General features: G+C 28.4%; 1 protein-coding gene across 3 annotated transcripts in view; it reads right to left on the bottom strand.

Moving 5' to 3' along the window:
* LOC100205437 (uncharacterized) overlaps positions 1 to 14,038 on the bottom strand; it is a 40,673-nt gene extending 26,635 nt beyond the window's left edge. Inside the window, exon 1 of one of the 3 annotated variants that reach the window (XM_065808054.1) lies at positions 13,718 to 14,038. In XM_065808054.1, the coding sequence (XP_065664126.1) occupies positions 13,718 to 13,790 (73 nt within the window). In that variant the 5' untranslated portion in view covers positions 13,791 to 14,038. Of the gene's footprint in view, positions 1 to 1,898; positions 2,053 to 13,717 lie in introns of those variants that run through there. The other 2 variants (XM_065808056.1, XM_065808055.1) reach the window with 2 other exon arrangements.
* Positions 14,039 to 17,784: the final 3,746 nt, after the last annotated feature.

Here is a 17,784-nt window from a genome sequence, read left to right on the forward strand (position 1 = left end):
CATATTTTTCTGACTCATACAAACTACAACACATTAAGTCTTCTGTCAAACTTTTTTCCTTGCTCTATAACTCTTTTCTTACATTCTAGTAACTCAGTGAGTGAATCAGAATAATATATACAAACAATGCTTATTGTGTCAATATATAACACTAAAACCAATTAAGATAAAATTGAGAAGGATAAAATTATATAAGAAGTTTTTATACAGGACTGCTCCAACCATGTTAACCTTTAAGCATACCAAAGTAAAAAGAATTTTTGCAAATTTCAGTATCAGTTGTCCTACTTAAAATTAAAATATGAATTAAAACATTGTCACTTAAGTTAAATTTAGTAGCTAAAATGATGAACTTTTAAATATTTCCTAAAAAACCAAAAATACTAACTTTTTAACAATCTGTGTATGTTATCAATGAGTTAAAATACTGATATTTGTAGAGCAATTGAAGGTAGAAATTTTAGCAAAGGAAAGTGGCAGTTGGATGAATATCTTAGAGATTGTTTATAAAAAGCTCTAAAACTCACTTTCATACTAAACTTTTATTTAATATTGTAAATGGATAGCATTTCTAAGAGCAATGTTGATTATTAATTAGCTTAATTAGTTTATAAAAATTAATGTTTTAATAAGCAGGAGCTTAATGCCCCAAACTGTTAAAAAAGATTAATTAAACAATCAAATAGCATTGATCAGATAAATAAAGCCCACATTTTAAATTTATAAACATTACACAATTACACAGATATAAATTAAATAGAAAACGAAAGTTATTTATTTGTAGAAATAGTTTAAACTTTTCTTTAAATATAGTTTTAAAAATGGCACTTATTGCCCCCTTATTGAAAAAAATGGTTCAGACATTAAAAAAAGTTGCTTCACTACTACATGTATCGCTGTCTACACCATTGTCAACTGCAGCATCATCAAGAGAATCATCACCTTTATCTTTAGCACCTGCAGAAAGACCACAAACACCATTTTCTACCTCATCCTCTGGAAAATCATCTATTAGAGACTTTATTCTCAAAGAACTGCAGCCCAGATTTGCGCAAACTTCTGTGCATGGTAGGTTGGTTAGAGTCAGGTTTTGTTACAGAGAAAGCTTAAGAGGTGATAAATGTTTGAAGCAACTGAAAGAAGAAGCAGCAAAAAAAGATAACCCTCTAAGAAAAAAGACCACAATAAAAAGAAAAAATCTTCCTCCTGGAAATGATAGGGATAGTGATAAGGACAACAACACAGTTTGTCCAAAGTGTGGTATTCATGGAGATCAAGGAGAAGAATGGGCGTGCTGTGACTTATGTGATGTTTGGTAACATATTAAATGCACAAAATTTCAGGTGGTGCTGATATTGAAGCCTTGAACTGGATCGGTGAAAATTAACTAAAAACAATTGTAAAATATATGTTTTACATATCGGAGTTTATTGCCCCTATTTTTTAAAATTTGAGTCAATGATAGTTGTAACTTTTCATCTTTTTTTTTTTTTATATGAATTAAAATTTTTTTGAATAAAAATTTTGTACATATAGAAATGTCTATCACTTAAAAATATTTCCAGTTTGAATTTAATACTTATTTACTTATTTCGAAGAAAGAAAAAAAAGTTCTGGAAAACATGGGGATTGATGCCCCCTGTTACCCTATATACATATATATATATATATATATATATATATATATATATATATATATATATATATATATATATATATATATATATATATATATATATATATATATATATATATATATATATATATAAATATATATATATATTTAAATAATAATTAGTTTAAAATAATAATAACATTTATAATAATGTAATAAAATATTAACATCTAAAACAAAGGTGTTTATATATAGGTAACTAATTATTATTAATAGATATTACCTTACAAAACATTCTCCAAAATGTCTTGTAGAATTCATCACTTTAATTAATAAGTTGATCTTATTTTATATTATTTATTTACGTATTTATGTTTACAAACATGCCAAGATAATCAGTTGTTCTGCGCGACTATAAATTTGTACTTTTAAAAACCAGTTATAATTTTAAAAACCAATTATAATTGCTATTATGTTTCGCCTAGTGGTTACAAGACGTATTAAAGACATTTAAAACACGTATGAATACGTATTACAACGTTTTTTACACATGTTAAACATGTCTTACGCTCACGTTTTTTAATTAACCGCACACTTGCGTCTGTATTAATACCGCTTTTTTTATTTTTATTTTTTTAATTCGAATGTAACTCTTATAAATAAATTTATATAATGACACTTTAAAAATACCATTTAAATAAGTCCACTTTGCACATTTTAAAAACCAACATCATCAGTGTGATTGTGCCTCAATGGAGTTCGTCACCCTCTTCGGCAGAGCAGGAGGTTCGCGTAATCTCCATTGAGAGACATGTCCTTAACCAATTTATACACTGTTCTGTATCTTTCACCATTCTTTACGGACAGTTTATGTGCCAGTAGTGTCATGAAGCGTTTACATTCGTCTCCAAGTCCACCATTTGTCCCAAAAATCAATGGGGTGAATGTACTGCGCTCAACGTCTAGAACTCGTTCTAAATACTTGTTTTTTTGCTTCTTCGTGTCAACGAAATACCTGCTTTGTAGTATTTTTTTGGAAGACTTGGAATTTACGTGCGTTACTCTAACATCGAAGAGCGCAGTTTCTTCCTTCCTTCAAAATCCTTTTGCATTCATATCCAATCTACCTTCGTCGGTTGCATTGGCAGTTTTTAGATGAAATTTTTCATTTGTCAACGGAATTAAATGCGGCTCCGCGTGAATATCAGTACAAACTCTAGTTAGGCAAAAGTTAAAAATTGTCTTATATTATCATGTCTGTTGCAACCTTTTTATAGCTCGTCAAATTTTTCTCCACAAGCACAGTAGGATGGCAAGTTAGCAAGTGGCACATTTATCTCAATCTAAGTGCGTCTCTAAACTCTTCCTTATTTAGATCTAGATTTTTCTCTTTAATTATTAAAGTGTTTAACAAGCTGCTGGAGCCTTTGTCACAGGCCTATACAACCAGTAGTTTAGGATTTTCTGGAATCCTTGCATTTGTTACTTTAACCTACTCTTTTTTTTTTTTTTGATTTATCTATATTTATTTTCGTTTTTATTTCATGAATTCTACTTGTTAAAGTATGGATTCTACGTGTAACCTGGTTGTTTTCTTGGAGGCAGTATGTTGTTCCTTGGCTTCAATTAATAAATTACAAGCACTCCTTCGGATGGACTCAGCACCAATTACTCCCTGTTCTCCTTGATTATGGAACACTCAGTACCAAACAACACAGGTAAAAAATTTTCTAATAATAATTTTTAAACTTGTCTTACGCATTCTTGGAAGGCTTTAAACGTGTGTAAGAATTATGTGAATCTATATTTATATCCTTTAACAAAAGCTGTATGAGCAGCTTGCTGTTGTTTATTATCACTTTACAGAGATTGTAAAGTTCGTTAAACCATTTATTCACTAAATCCTCGCAATACGCTTTTTTATATGCTTCCGAACTAAAAGCGGCTCTTTGGTGCATTTTCCCCTGGGAAGTTATATTTATAGTGTTTCTAAATATAAGTTTAGCTTTTTCAGCTTGATTATTTGATTCTACAATTAACTACCACTTTCACTGATTTACATAATACTCATGTAAAGTTATAACTTCCTCTAGGTATTTCTACCACTTTTTAACAACTAGAGTTTTCCTGCAGCGGTGGCGTCATCGGCTAACCATACCAGTTTTACTTGTGCTTAGAGAGTACCATGGCATAGTGAAGGGGGTTGCCTTGTGTGGTTCGTTCTTTCGAAAAAATAGTTTCTCCGCCGTAGATGATTAGTTTTGCTGGTTTACGGTAAACCTATTTGTCAGTCGAGTCATTAGAGTACTTTCCTCAAATTTTCAGGTCGATATTTTTATACGATTCTTAATTAGCATGAAATTCTCCATTGAAATCAATCATAAAATGATAGGGGTAGGAAACTGAAACAGTGCTAATTAGTTTAATCAAATGGTCCAGACAATGTAGAAAGTTTTCCAATATAACTAGACTTAAATTTTTTAACATTTTTTCATTTAATCGTAAATAAATATTTCATAAAAATGATTTTGGCCCAATTTAATTTCAATAATAACACAGCCATTGTCATTCCTTGGTTTAATTCTATATAATAAAATATTTGGTTTAACTCTAATCTATTTTATAATCTATAACTGATAACCAGCTATTTTATATTTAATAGCTCTTCTTTCAAAATATCGTCTGATACTATAAAATTAAATATATGTTCATGTGTTATCGAAAAAAGAGATGCTTTTGACCATTAAGTTACACCTTTAGAAATAAGAGATGCTTTTGACCATTAAGTTACATCTTTAGAAAAAAGAGATGCTTTTGACCATTAAGTTACATCTTTAGAAAAAAGAGATGCTTTTGACCATTAAGTTACATCTTTAGAGATTATTTTGTTTTTCATAACTATTAAATTCCTCATTTTTAATTATAAAAAAAGTTGCATTTAGAGGAATTATGCTTGGGTTTTTAAAAAAGCTAGAACCAGCAGGAATATTTATAGATTTAATTATAAATTCTTTTGCTTGTGTATAATTGTAAAATATACATCAGACAAGCTTCTCTAACGAAATTCAACTTCAATTACGTTAAAATATTTTCTTATATTACAATCCAGTTATTCTGCTGCGGATATAATACGATTTGTACAAAATTTTGGTGTAACTATAATTAATAATAAGAGAGAAGACTATTATCTATGTACGAACAAGCCACGAAATAATGAAAAGTTAAAAAAACTATGAGTTGCGAGTTTTTTATTTTTATGTACATACAAATACCATAATGAACTGCGTAAAATAATAAAAAGGGAAAAGGTGAATTGACAAAATGTTAGGCATTATTAATAAACAAAATGTTCATGTTAGGACGCTTTAACCTAACTCTTTATTTAAAACTGCGTAGAACGAATATATATAAACATATATCAAAAAAGGTAAATAAACGGCTTCTTCAGACCACTCTATTTTATCAAACTAGCAATGAAGATGAACATAAGTCAGTTTTGCTAAAAAAAATTTAACCATATGCGCGACGAGGTCAGAGGCGTTTCTAAAAATAAAATGAGGGGGAGAGGAGAGGGGTCGAATCCTTAAAAAAGTACCCGACTTCATGTTGAGTATTATCGCATGTGTTACTTGATTCAACGTCTTTGATAATTGGTTCGGTTTTAACATTAAAAAGGTTCTCACCATTCGATAATTTTAACAACATATATGCCACTGCATTAACAGATTACAAATTATTCTAAATTGATTTTTTTCAGAAAAAAGTTCAAAAAACAATTCAGTTTTTGCTATTTTTATGTGGTTGACCTTCTACTTCTATTTTTAACATATTAAAAATATTAAAAAGCTTTAAATCTTTGCAGGGTATTCTTTTCGTGTAATGTTACGCAACTTAATGCTAAAATTTATGTAATTTAAAATTTGATTGGATAACTTTGAATTAATTTGAATTAAAATTGCGTTTTAACAGAAATAAGCTTTGTGGGAAAATTGGTTTTTGATTTACTTCACTATAAGATTCTTCGCTATTAATTTTGTAAACTAAATTTAGATACCAATTAAAATAAAAGATTTTGCAACAAGAAGTAACAAACTAGCCAATAATTAATTCATAAACTAATAAACAAATAAATCAAAATTAACTTCTTTAAAAATTTCGCAGTAAAAGACGAATTTTATCATACAAAGTTGCTTTTACTCATGGTTGTTTTTGTACTTTAACGAAGTCAACATTAAATTATTAAATAAATAAATGTATAAAATAAATATATTGGAAATTTTTATTAAACAAGATTGACTGCTATGCAGTCGCAGAAGCAGTTCGTGTATTTTATTTAATTATATCATTCTTCCAAGTATAGTTTTGCAAAACTTAACTTTATTTTGCCAACAGAAAATAAGAACGTTTCATGGGTTTGGAAAAGATACAATCATGGAATAACTGATGTATTTACGTTTTTATTTAGGTTTTTGCAATTAATAAAATTATTACAAATAAGATTGAACTTAAGCGTCAATATCACTCATTGCAATCGACTTCGGAAATACCGAAAATTGCAAAATTTCCTCGTAGTAATATAATTAAATATCCAAACCATTGCGAAATCAAAATTCGGGTAATATAGAAATATTTTGGGAAATGTGTTTCATTTGGAAAACAATTTTATACTGCCTTGTAACTTTAAACAAGCTATGATATAGTTTCTCTTGGATCTCTAATATAAAACAGTTCAATTTTTGTATTTTAAAAAATGAACTGTTGTACATTAGACTTCCAAGAGAAATTATATCTTAGCTTGTTTAAAGTTACAAGGCAGCTTATTTACTTACTTGTCTATTTACTTGCGAATCAAGTGTCAATAGATATATTAAGATAAAGACAAAGATCTGTTAAATGTCGAAATCGATTGATGAATAGGATGTTTATTTTAGTAATACAGTAGGTCATTGCGGCAAAGATCTACTTTGTTTAAAATCATAAGTAATAAAAATACAAATAAAAAGTTGTCTTATGTTTACAGAAAAATAATTTAAGGTTTCTACTTGGAAAGTCCTCACAACAATCCATTATCACCTACGATGAATTTTTTTTTAGTTGTTAAGGTGCTCCAAGAAGAACTAAGTGTCTTATCACGAAGCACCGTGGAAAGGCAATTTAACGAAGAAGTTCACACATCCTTTCTTACCAATGTTGTTAATCTGGTCAGAGCCGACATCGAACCTCAAAACTCTTTATTCTGAGAAAGAACTCCCACCACTGAACCACGGTTGCAATGAAAATAATTTGCATTTTCACTAGTAATTGTTAGAAACTGTTCTTCATATGGAGTAATTTCATGTATAATGCTTAATTTTTTGTTGTATTTTTAACTACAGATAACGATTTCATATTTTATTGATAAAATGAAAAGAAAAATATTTACCATGGATTCTAATTTGATAATATTATTGATTTCATTTAATTTAATAATTGATTTTTTGTCAAAATAATCATTTTTATTGAAAATGAAGTAGAAAGCTTAATGTTTATAAGAAAAAAAAGTATTAAGTAATTCAAAATCAGCTAAAAAAATTTAATTAAGAAAAAGTGGATAACCTACACAAAATCCGAAATAAGTTAATTTATCCTCTTTAACTCTCCCTCCGTCTATTGTTAAGGTGCTCGCAGAACTCCTTACAGTCCTATCATAGAGCACCGCGGTAAATCATTTAACTAAAAAGTTCACGCCTCTTTCATTACCAATATCAACTATGGAGCATTGTTAATTGATAATTTTGCTCTTCTAATAGTGGAGAATAATCTCTCATCCTCGCAGTTTGTTCGGGAATAGTTAGAAACAATTGATATGGTAAATAACTATTTGGAAATACATCAATAATACTGGTGTCAACAATCCTTTTTAAAACATATAGAAGAATCAATGTGTCGTCACTCTCAACCTTATCATTTTTATGAGTAAAGTTTTAATAACGAATTGTTCTATTTAAAAAATAAAACTATCCTCTAAATCCTTTGAATACACTTTTACTTTTTTTTTGCGCTAACTTGCAATTCCATGGTTCTAATAGTTAACAGCTTCGACAGAAATCCAAATAAATTACTAATGTGGTCGCAATTATCACTTTCATAGCTAGTTGTTTTTTTTCTGATAGTAATTCTTTTATAATTTTTCTTATTCTTTCTTACTTTTTACTTTATTCTTTCTTACTTTTTCTTATAGTAATTCGTATAGTAAGTTTGTCAACAATGACAAAAAAGTATTTACTTGAAACTTGTAAGATATGTTTAAACTTTGTTGTTTAATCTTTTAATCACTTTTATTTTGTTTTTATTTAAAAAAAGAGCTAAGTTTTTTTAATTCATTCTCGAATATGGTAAATGGTAAATATGGTAAATCGAATATGGTAAATTCGTAAGCTACTTACAAAATTAATTAGCGACAGTAACTTATTGCATTCTCAGGAGCAATTCTAGGAACAAAACGAGGGAGTATTTATTTCTAAAATAAACACAGGGGTGAGTCGTAGAATCTCCTCTTTGTTTGCTATATGCAAACTTATTTCAACATTTTGAAGAAATTTATTAACTGCATTAAATCTACTAAATATGTGATGCCAAAATACAGCTATGAATGCAAACTCTAGCCTAGTGATTTTATTTAATAAACACAAAGCTTCTTGACGAGCTTTAAAAATTTCTTCTACATCCTCAGCTATTAAAGACAACGCTGCATGAATTCCATTAAAATTTTCCACTAAACCTTTTGAGGTTGTGGAAACAACCTCAAAAGGTTTAGTGGAAAAATGCAACACTCAAGTGCCTATCAAATACATAATGATCATGCATCTGCTCTGCATGATCATTATGTATTTGATGGGCACTTGAGTGTTGCAAAATAGTTGATAGAAGTGATGGGCTCACTGACACTGCACTGACCTACTAAGTTTAATGAATGTCCAGCTCACGGGATACAAAAGCCTATTTTATTCTGCTCTTTTAAACATGTTTTTTATCTGAAATATTTAACAAACAAATTTTTTGAAAAATTGTATTCCTGTCAACGACAATTACTTACATCAATATCATATTTTTACAGTAGATCTTAAATCCCAGTAATCAAGAATTTGTCTTTATGGGTTTTACTTTGTTAAAAACAAAAAAAAATTGTTCACACAAGTAGTTATTTACATAAAAACGAAATATCACAGAGGTGACAAGTGCGAACTTGCATAAGTGCGAACTGGCATAAGTGAAAAGCAATTGCAAAAACTAACATAACTTTTGCCAATTTGTACTTATGACTGTTTTTTCAACTACTTTGCTCTTATGCCAGTTCGCACTTATGCAAGTTCGCATTTGTCACCTCTGTGATATCTCGTTATGATCTAAATAACTACTCGTGTGAACAATTTTTTATTCAGCCTCCGGATTAAAACTTTTTAAGACATAATATTAATTAGTTCTTCATAAATAGTTTTAGACAAATAGGATACATTCTATTTATAAATAGACAAATAGGATACATTTTATTTACAAATAGACAAATAGGATACATTCTATTTATAAATAGACAAATAGGATACATTCTATTTACAAATAGACAAATAGGATACATTCTATTTGCCAACATTTGCAAAAGTGTCACTGTGTTGCTTAAAATCTGGAATAAATTGAGTTAGCGGTTCTTGCACGCCTATGTAATTTTTGGTATTTGATGATCCTATGAGTTCATTTTGCTAATCCTGTTCCCGGTTAAAAACAAAAAACTGCAATTTTTTTTTAAGATCGAATAATAATGAGAAATTCACTTAATCATACATTGAATATGTTCCTTGATGCTTTCGTGGCTAAATTTCGTTTGGTCAGTATTTTTCCAATTGGAAAACTACATTTTACAAGAACAAAACCGTTTCAAAACAAGTTTTGAAACGGTTATCTTACAATTTCTGAAAGAAAACATTTTGTTGTTAAAAAACATTTTTCTTTGGTTGTTTGATGTAAAATGTTTAATTGTAATTGAATTGTTCAGATCCACTCTGCCTCTGCCAACGTTATTTGCTATTTTCTTTAAAATAGCAAATAACTTTGTCCGCAAGTCTACCCCAATGCTTTAATCATATTTTGTTTGTAAGTTGTTAATATTTTTTTTGTCACATATAATAAAATGATGCCCCGAAACTATTAAAAAAACTAATACTAATTTCAATAAATAAAAGTTACTGTTATTAAACCACGAATAATTGCTATTGGGTTTTATTTGATGTTTAAAATCTACCCAGTAAATGCCCGGAGTCACCCGCACGTGGTGACTACGGACATATATAAAGGTGAGTTTCCACTTGTCCATAATTTCACGGGAACGGGAAAGGGATATGAAAAATAATCATGTTGACATGTGTAGTAGCAGCTTTCGTTTTTCCGAAGGCAAACTACGCATGCTCACGTGATTATTTTTTCCTTCCCTATCCCGTTACCATAGAAAAACGGATGAGTGGAAGCTCACTTTAAGGAAGACTACGAATTTTAAAATTAGTCTTTTTAGCCCGAGATAACTTTTAAATTATATAAAAATAGGTGGTGGTGGTGGTGGTGGGGGAGGAAAGGGGAATGGAGGAAAGAAAGGGGGAGGTACAAAAAGCGTACGAAAGGGTATGAGGGGGGGGGGAGGAGGATAAAATTTAAAAGTACATACTTTGTTTTTCTAATTTATCACAACTAACCAGATAACCAAAGAAAAGTAAAACCTCTAACTAAAGATCCTAGTTTGCCAACATAAAAGATCTTATGGTATAGGGGAGTCAAGGTTATAGTGTCCTATATGCACACACGTATGGATAAAGGGTTACAAGCGTACACATGGCGTACCATTATACACTGGCCCTGAAAAAGACGGACTTGTATTTGAGGCAAGACCTTTTTTGAGTAAAAAAAAAGCAGGTTTTAGCAGTGCCGTGACTAAACCTGTCATTGGGGTCTCAAAATCTTCCAAATTTTACCGCTAGGCATAGCTAAAATAAAAAACTCCTTAAATCTGCAAAAGGGCCTCAAAGTTTGATGACCTCCTCCCCTCCTCCTCATTTAGGAGGAGGAGGGGGGAGGTCTTTCTAGCCCCTGCACTAGGTTTTAGACTTTGTTTTTAATGTTACTGATCTCGCGAGAGACTCGTGTTTTACGGACTAAAGAGGGATGTCTGAAAAAAGCATCAGCCCTAAGTAAAGTTTATTTTTATTTGATTCGTTATTTAAACAAATTTTTTTTAAATAAAAAGTAAATCATGTCTTGACGATCTCGCCACAGTTTTGCTAGTTTTATATATTATGTAAATTCTTTTAATTTTCGTGTTAGTAAACAGTTTTTACAGTTTGAATAACCAATTAGAATCTCAAGGAATAGTTTCACTATTTCTTGAGATTCTAATTGGTTTTTTCATGGTTGGAATCAATTCATTTTAAAATTATAAGATATAGAATTTTGATGTTTCTATTTAATTTATGTTTAAGTTTAAATTGCCCTCAAAATGAACCCATTTTTCACAAACAGCTCTTTTTACTTAGCTATTTATATGCTTTTCAAATATTTTAGTTTTTAGCGGCAAGAAACCAAAACCGAAACAACCGAAAAGATTTCTAATTAAATGCATGCGTTTTTAGTTACACACCGGGTAAATAATAAAAAGCATTTGCTTTTACTCAGTGATTGGTCAGCTTTTAGTTAAGCAGAACAACTACTCAGCGTTTTTGGAGTAAACTGCTTAGCTTTACGTGAATAAAAATTTGAGCGAGTTTGATAAAATTTTTATTTACTTAAAGCTGAATAATTACTCAAAAAACGCTAAGTAAAAGCAATTGCTTTATTTTTATTCACCTGGCCTATTACAACGTTTTTAGTGGTTATAGCTAAAGTATCAGTTATTAATGACCTACAATCATTGTTTAGTGTACAGTATTTAGTTTGCGGTTTTTAAATTTATGAGTTGTGGATGAAAAAGCACATTTCATCTGTTTTTGAAGAGTTTCTAAGTTGACAAAAAATTTTAAACCATTTAAGTTTTTAAAAATATTTGTGCTTTTTGTAAGCTTGTATAATTTGACGCCATGTTTCGGTGAGACAAAAAACTTTAAAATTAATGACAGCTGAAAAACTGTCTAATTTTCTAAAAAATATTTTTGCATGCTCCCAATATTTAGGTGTAGGACAGAGAATGCATTTATAACAGCAAGTAGATTTGAACTCAGGTGTAATAAAAAAGGGCAAGGGTTTTAATTCCCTTGTCATTGTTGTAAAAGTTTAATACCTTTATTATAATGATTTTTTAGTAGCATAGAAATGTTTATATATAACAATGAAAAATATTTATTACGGTTTTTTACTGTTAAAGTAATAATTAGGAGTCAAATTATATCTTTTAATCCTTTATGGGTGCTATTAAATTAAAAGAAAAGTGCAAAATTTCGTATATGACACTATTTTATTTATGGCTAAAGCGTTTTACATATTTGTTATGTATATTCTACAGCCGCTTTTGTTATGTATATTCGACACCCGTTTTTCAAAACGCCTTAAGATTTTCACCCGTTTTTCAAAACGCCTCTTTACTCTCGCCTGCTGAATAAAAGGGGAGGGAGGGGTCGCGTATTAGGCTTATACAGTTTTAGATTTTTTTTAATTTCAAAAAAAAAAGAAATTGTTCTTCTGAGTTTAATAATTTTCTTCTTGTGTTTTCGTCTTATTAGCTTTTTTACTCCACCTCCCCGTTGATTAGATTTTAGAAATATTTCCGACCTCACTTTTATTAAGACCCCCGTTTATTCGGCAGGCAAGAGTACGTATTTCAAGAAAAACGCAACTAAAAAAATTAATAGGAGAAACTTTTTTTAAAACATTTTTTGAAAATAATATTTTTAATGAGTTTTTTTATAGCTGTTTAAAAATATTGATTCAATATTTGTAGACATTTAAATTAGCATATTTTGTAAAAATGTCAACTTTGATTTTTTTTTTTACCTATAGACGTTTGAAAAAACAGCTATAGTATTACTAAAATACACAAAAAAAACAATGAAACTTTTTTAAAAAAATTCAACAATTAGACTAACATAATACATGTTAGTAGTTCTTCGTTGTCGATGTGCCTTCAAAGTAGCAGACTACGAGTCTTTGTTTTTAGCAATTAAGAACTAAATTAAACAAAAAATTAAAGTTTAAAAATTGCAATGTTTTTATTAAATTGGTTTTTTAAATCCTATTTTTTTTTTAATCTTCTTTGAATATTATGAAACTTTTCAATTCCAATTTTCTGAAACTTTGCCTGTTAAAAAGTGATCATATAAAAGCGCAAACTAAAAGGAGAATGTTCCTGGTAAACCTTTAATCTAAAAAATCTAAAAACTCTAAAAGAAATACTTAAAGTAGCGTAAAAGTGTTTTCTTAGTTGGCAGAAAATCTAAAATTTTGTAATTTAGCTGTCTTTACCACTAACTGCATTATACAATGTTAATCAATGTGCAATTAATAGACCTTTATAATAACAGACCTCTTTCAATTTTTTCATGATATTTTATAACAATTCATCAAAACTAAACAAAGTAAGGTCTAACCATAACAACTTATATAAAGTGAAAACTTCATTAAATTTTTTTTTAAATGACTTAAATTATCAACTAGAAGTGATAAAAATAAATCATGTATTTTTTTTTATAATATATATATATATATATATATATATATATATATATATATATATATATATATATATATATATATATATATATATATATGTATATATATATGTATATATATATATTATATTAGTGTAATAGAGCGCTCAATGTATTTAAAGAAAAGAGCAATAAGTTAATTAAAACATTTATTTAATTTTTTTTTTCAACAACTTGTTTCTCCATCAGCAGATTCATCAGGAAGATAAGATGAACAACAAGTTGTTGAAATAAAGTTAGATAAGCGCTTTTACTAATTTATATATATATATATATATATATATATATATATATATATATATATATATATATATATATATATATATATATATATATATATATATATATATATTCGTATAAAAAAATATTTAAATAAACAACATACCTTCGTATAGTTTTATAAAACTTAAAATCAAAACTAAGAAACTATTCATTTTATAAATTCGAGCCATATGCATATTAATACAAAAAAGTTAAATTTCAATTGCAATGTTTAATCGTAATTTAATATTATTGTGTTTTTGAATGTGCCATTACATAATGATGTTAATCAAGAAATTTAATGTTTATCCGTACCATTATTATTAAATTAAAAAATGCACTTATGACGCGGAAATTCAAACATCTTTTAAAATGACGATAAAACAAAAGCATCGAGTTCCGGACAATATTGTTTTGCATAAACGTGAAGCTTCCTTTTGTTAACAATCAATACAACTTAAATCAACTAGTTTATACCAGAAGGTATGCACATTTTCAATTTCAAATTTTAACATTATCCTTGTTCTTGGAATATGCAATACTAAATCATTTTTAGATAAGTTAAGCACCAAGGAAAAAAAAAATAAAAATCAAAAATTAGATAACAAAATAAAAGAATTATTTCGATTTGCCTTTTTTTTTTCATAATTTTAAAGTATAATTTTATATGACTTCGTAACTGATTTCGGATCGATCACCTAGTGTTGCTTTATGACTGGAAGTTTGTTTTTTTTTGCTTATTTTTTAGACGATTAAATGTATCTGATATTTAATTGCAACAGTTTAGCCTGATTTCTTTTTACAAATTGAAGTTGAATGTAGCGATAGACTACAAGTTACGATCATGTAAAGGGGCTGTCCATTAATTTCGTTAACAGTTAAGGAGGGAGAAGGGGTCTGAAATTTTTCGACAATTGTTGACTAAAGGGAGGTCAAAACAAGTTGATATCAACAATGTTACTTTTTTAAACAAGTTTAATCGCTTATTAAAAGGAAAATTAGACAGCGATTACTGTCCTGTGTTTTTTTCAAAAAAAGATTTTCACACACTCAGCTAACATTTAGTGATTTAATAGAGCTATTTATACTCCTACTTTCTAAAAACAGAGTTGTGCTTTAAGAAAACCCGAGAAAGCCTCATATAGCACAATTTATTAAATGCATTTTACACTAAACTCTATTGTGAAATTAAGTTAGGTCTTAGGTTAAAGAGAAGAGGATTGGTACATTCACGGATTGTGACTCAACACTCTACATAAATTATGATAAAATATTCAAGACTAACATCGCAATTGTTTCATTCAAGATATAAAATAAAACGAGAAAAATTAAGAAAAATTGAAATTAAAAAATAAAAATAAATATTAAATTAATAAAAAAGATTTAATTTTTAAAGAGGGGGGTTATCAAGTATTTACATAATTTTTTAGCGAGAATCTCTGGAAGTTTGACAACTTGTTGATCAGAAATAGCGGTGAAGGTAAATATTGCCAAAAAATCATTGACGTAAATAATGGACAGCCCTAATATTCACAATCCTCTCAGTTTAAAACCCACTCAAAGGTATGAGAAAGTCATGGACTAATCTAAATTAGAAATTAGTGAGTTGCAATTTGCAAAGATAATCTTAAAACAACACAAGGTTTAAAAAAAGCAAGGTTTTTATAACATTAGCATAAATGTTGTAAAATCAGTTTTTAGTATAATAGAAACCTTTTTACATCACATTTTTAATCTTTCTCTTTAATCTGGTGCAGTTACAGAAAAATTTAAAAATTGCACGAGTCTTTGCTATTTTTAAATCTGGGAATAACACAGATTCTTCAAATACAGACCAATATCAGTTTTATCACGATTTACTCGAACATAAAATATACAATAGATTAAAAAGCTATTTAAAAGTAGATAAAATGTTTTATAAAAAGCAATTTGACTTTATAAAACATTTTTATCAGTTTTTATCAGTTGAATGATTTTTATAAAAATGATTCACCTGATCACGTTTTGACCTAGTTAGTAACTCATGTAATCAATGCGTTTAATGACCCAGCCGGCACAAGTACGTTCATTGTATTTACCATGTACGTCCATCCGTGGTCGTCTGTGAACAAAAACTGAACTTTCAAAAATAATCAACTTGAACCCAACTAGCTATTAAACTAAAAATATTTATATAAGCCGTTTACATAATAAAAATTGTGTTATCATCTATTATGATCATAGTTTTTATGACTTTAATATCATTTTTAACTTAATTCTAAAATTAATTTGAAGAAGGCAAACAAACGTTTTTTTTCCAAGAGATGAGATTATTGCAAATCATCTGCAAAGATTTTGTCTATAGTTAAACAAAATCTTCGCAAATCCGTGATAGATCAAGAATGTCTCTGATTTAAGATAAATGAATGGAAAATATACTTTAATGATTCATTGATCAAATTTAGACTCAAAGGAGGATTCAATTCCAAAGAAAATGATCCAGATTTTAACGATTTTTTGTTGCTTTTATATCAAGATATATGGCAAACGAAACTGCTGATACAGTATGGAAATGAGCTTTTCTTAATGATACGTATTTAACAGCAAAATAAGCTTATATGTATCAAAAATGGAACTCTTTATTTTAAGCATAGTTCTTTTTAACTGACTATTCAAATTAAAGGATAAATGCACTTAAATATTTTGCACTTAAATTAATTTTACCAGGGTAAAACATTTAGTTACTGTTATTTAGTAATACTAAAAAATTTCTGTAATTTCGTGAAGAAGTAGCCCAACACAGGAATTGTTTCTTTTCTTTTTTAAAAAAATTAAAAATCAATTTTTTTAAATTCACTTTGGACACATCAATCGAACATTCATTAAAATAGAGATTTTTATAACAGTAGAATTATTTAGAAATTTGGGTTTTTAAGCTAAATAATGTCAATAGTTTAAAATATTTAAGTTATTTATCAATTATTTCATGCATAAGTAAAGTGGCAAGCTGATTGTAAGACTGAACTTTTAAGGGTAACTTTACTTAGGGTAATTCTATGTAAAATGACCCAGGTCTTGTCACTATACATCTCAGATTTTGCTAACTCTTATACAGTTGTGAGTGCTTAGTAAAACAAGAATTCTTTGAAAACTTTAGCCTCTGGCTTCATGAAGATCATGAAATATGCAGATACGGCTAGGCCCCTCTTTTCCCCTCATTATTGTAACAGTTATTAAAAGTTTCAAGTTACACTCGGTGTAATTAAGGCGATTAACAAATTACTTGCATTCTTTTGTTTTAAATTTGCATGGTTTTATCAGCATATTATGTCCAAACAAGAGTTTTAGATGTTATAGTTTTTTTGCTTCAAGTATTTTTATTATTTAGGGTGGCTACCCACTATTAAAATCTGAAAAAATAAAAAAAAAGTGAAATTTTTTTTTTTCGTATTTGTGGAATGTTTAACCTTTATAAACAATAAAGTAACTTACAACAATAGTATAAAAGTTTTATAACTTAGCCTAATTTTGTTTTTTAAAAAGGGGCAAACTTCTAAAATTTTATAAAATTCCACAACAACGGCCTCAGCGACAGTTGTAACCTTTTTTCTCCTTAAGTATTGAACAGTTTTTCTCACAAATTTTACTGCATCTTAACCAGGTTGTTATCTACACTGTTAATTTAATTCCGAGCTAAATACCATTTGCCAAAAGTACTAAAATCATACCACATACTTGACTTAGTAATTTTTGCTTTTAAAAATATCTTGTTGAGTTCACCAGTGTTATTAAGAGTTTATGTTGATAATATTATTATAATATGGGATCTAAAAACAGATATAAGAAGGTAAGAGCAAAAAAAAGACGAAACTTTTCTTTTTTTTAAGATTATTTTACTACCTCTAATAGTGAATCTAAAGAAAACTATTTTGGAGTCTTTAGATCACTTTCGCTCATCGACGTTAACATGAATTTAGCTAAAATCTTTTCAAAAAGTGCCTTACCCACTATAGATCCTGGTTCTAATTGGTTCTGACGTATATTAACTATATATAGTTGTCAAAATACAATACTTCTATCAATTTTCATAAAAAATACAAGAATTTCGACTCAGAAAGAGCATATAATTAAGAAAATTTGCCAATAAACAATTAGAACAGATCGTGTTATTAAACTATGATATTTATTTCACCTAAAAAGCGTAAATCATAT

This window comes from Hydra vulgaris, chromosome 10 (assembly GCF_038396675.1).
Source record: "Hydra vulgaris chromosome 10, alternate assembly HydraT2T_AEP".
NCBI classification, from domain to species: Eukaryota; Metazoa; Cnidaria; class Hydrozoa; order Anthoathecata; family Hydridae; genus Hydra; species Hydra vulgaris.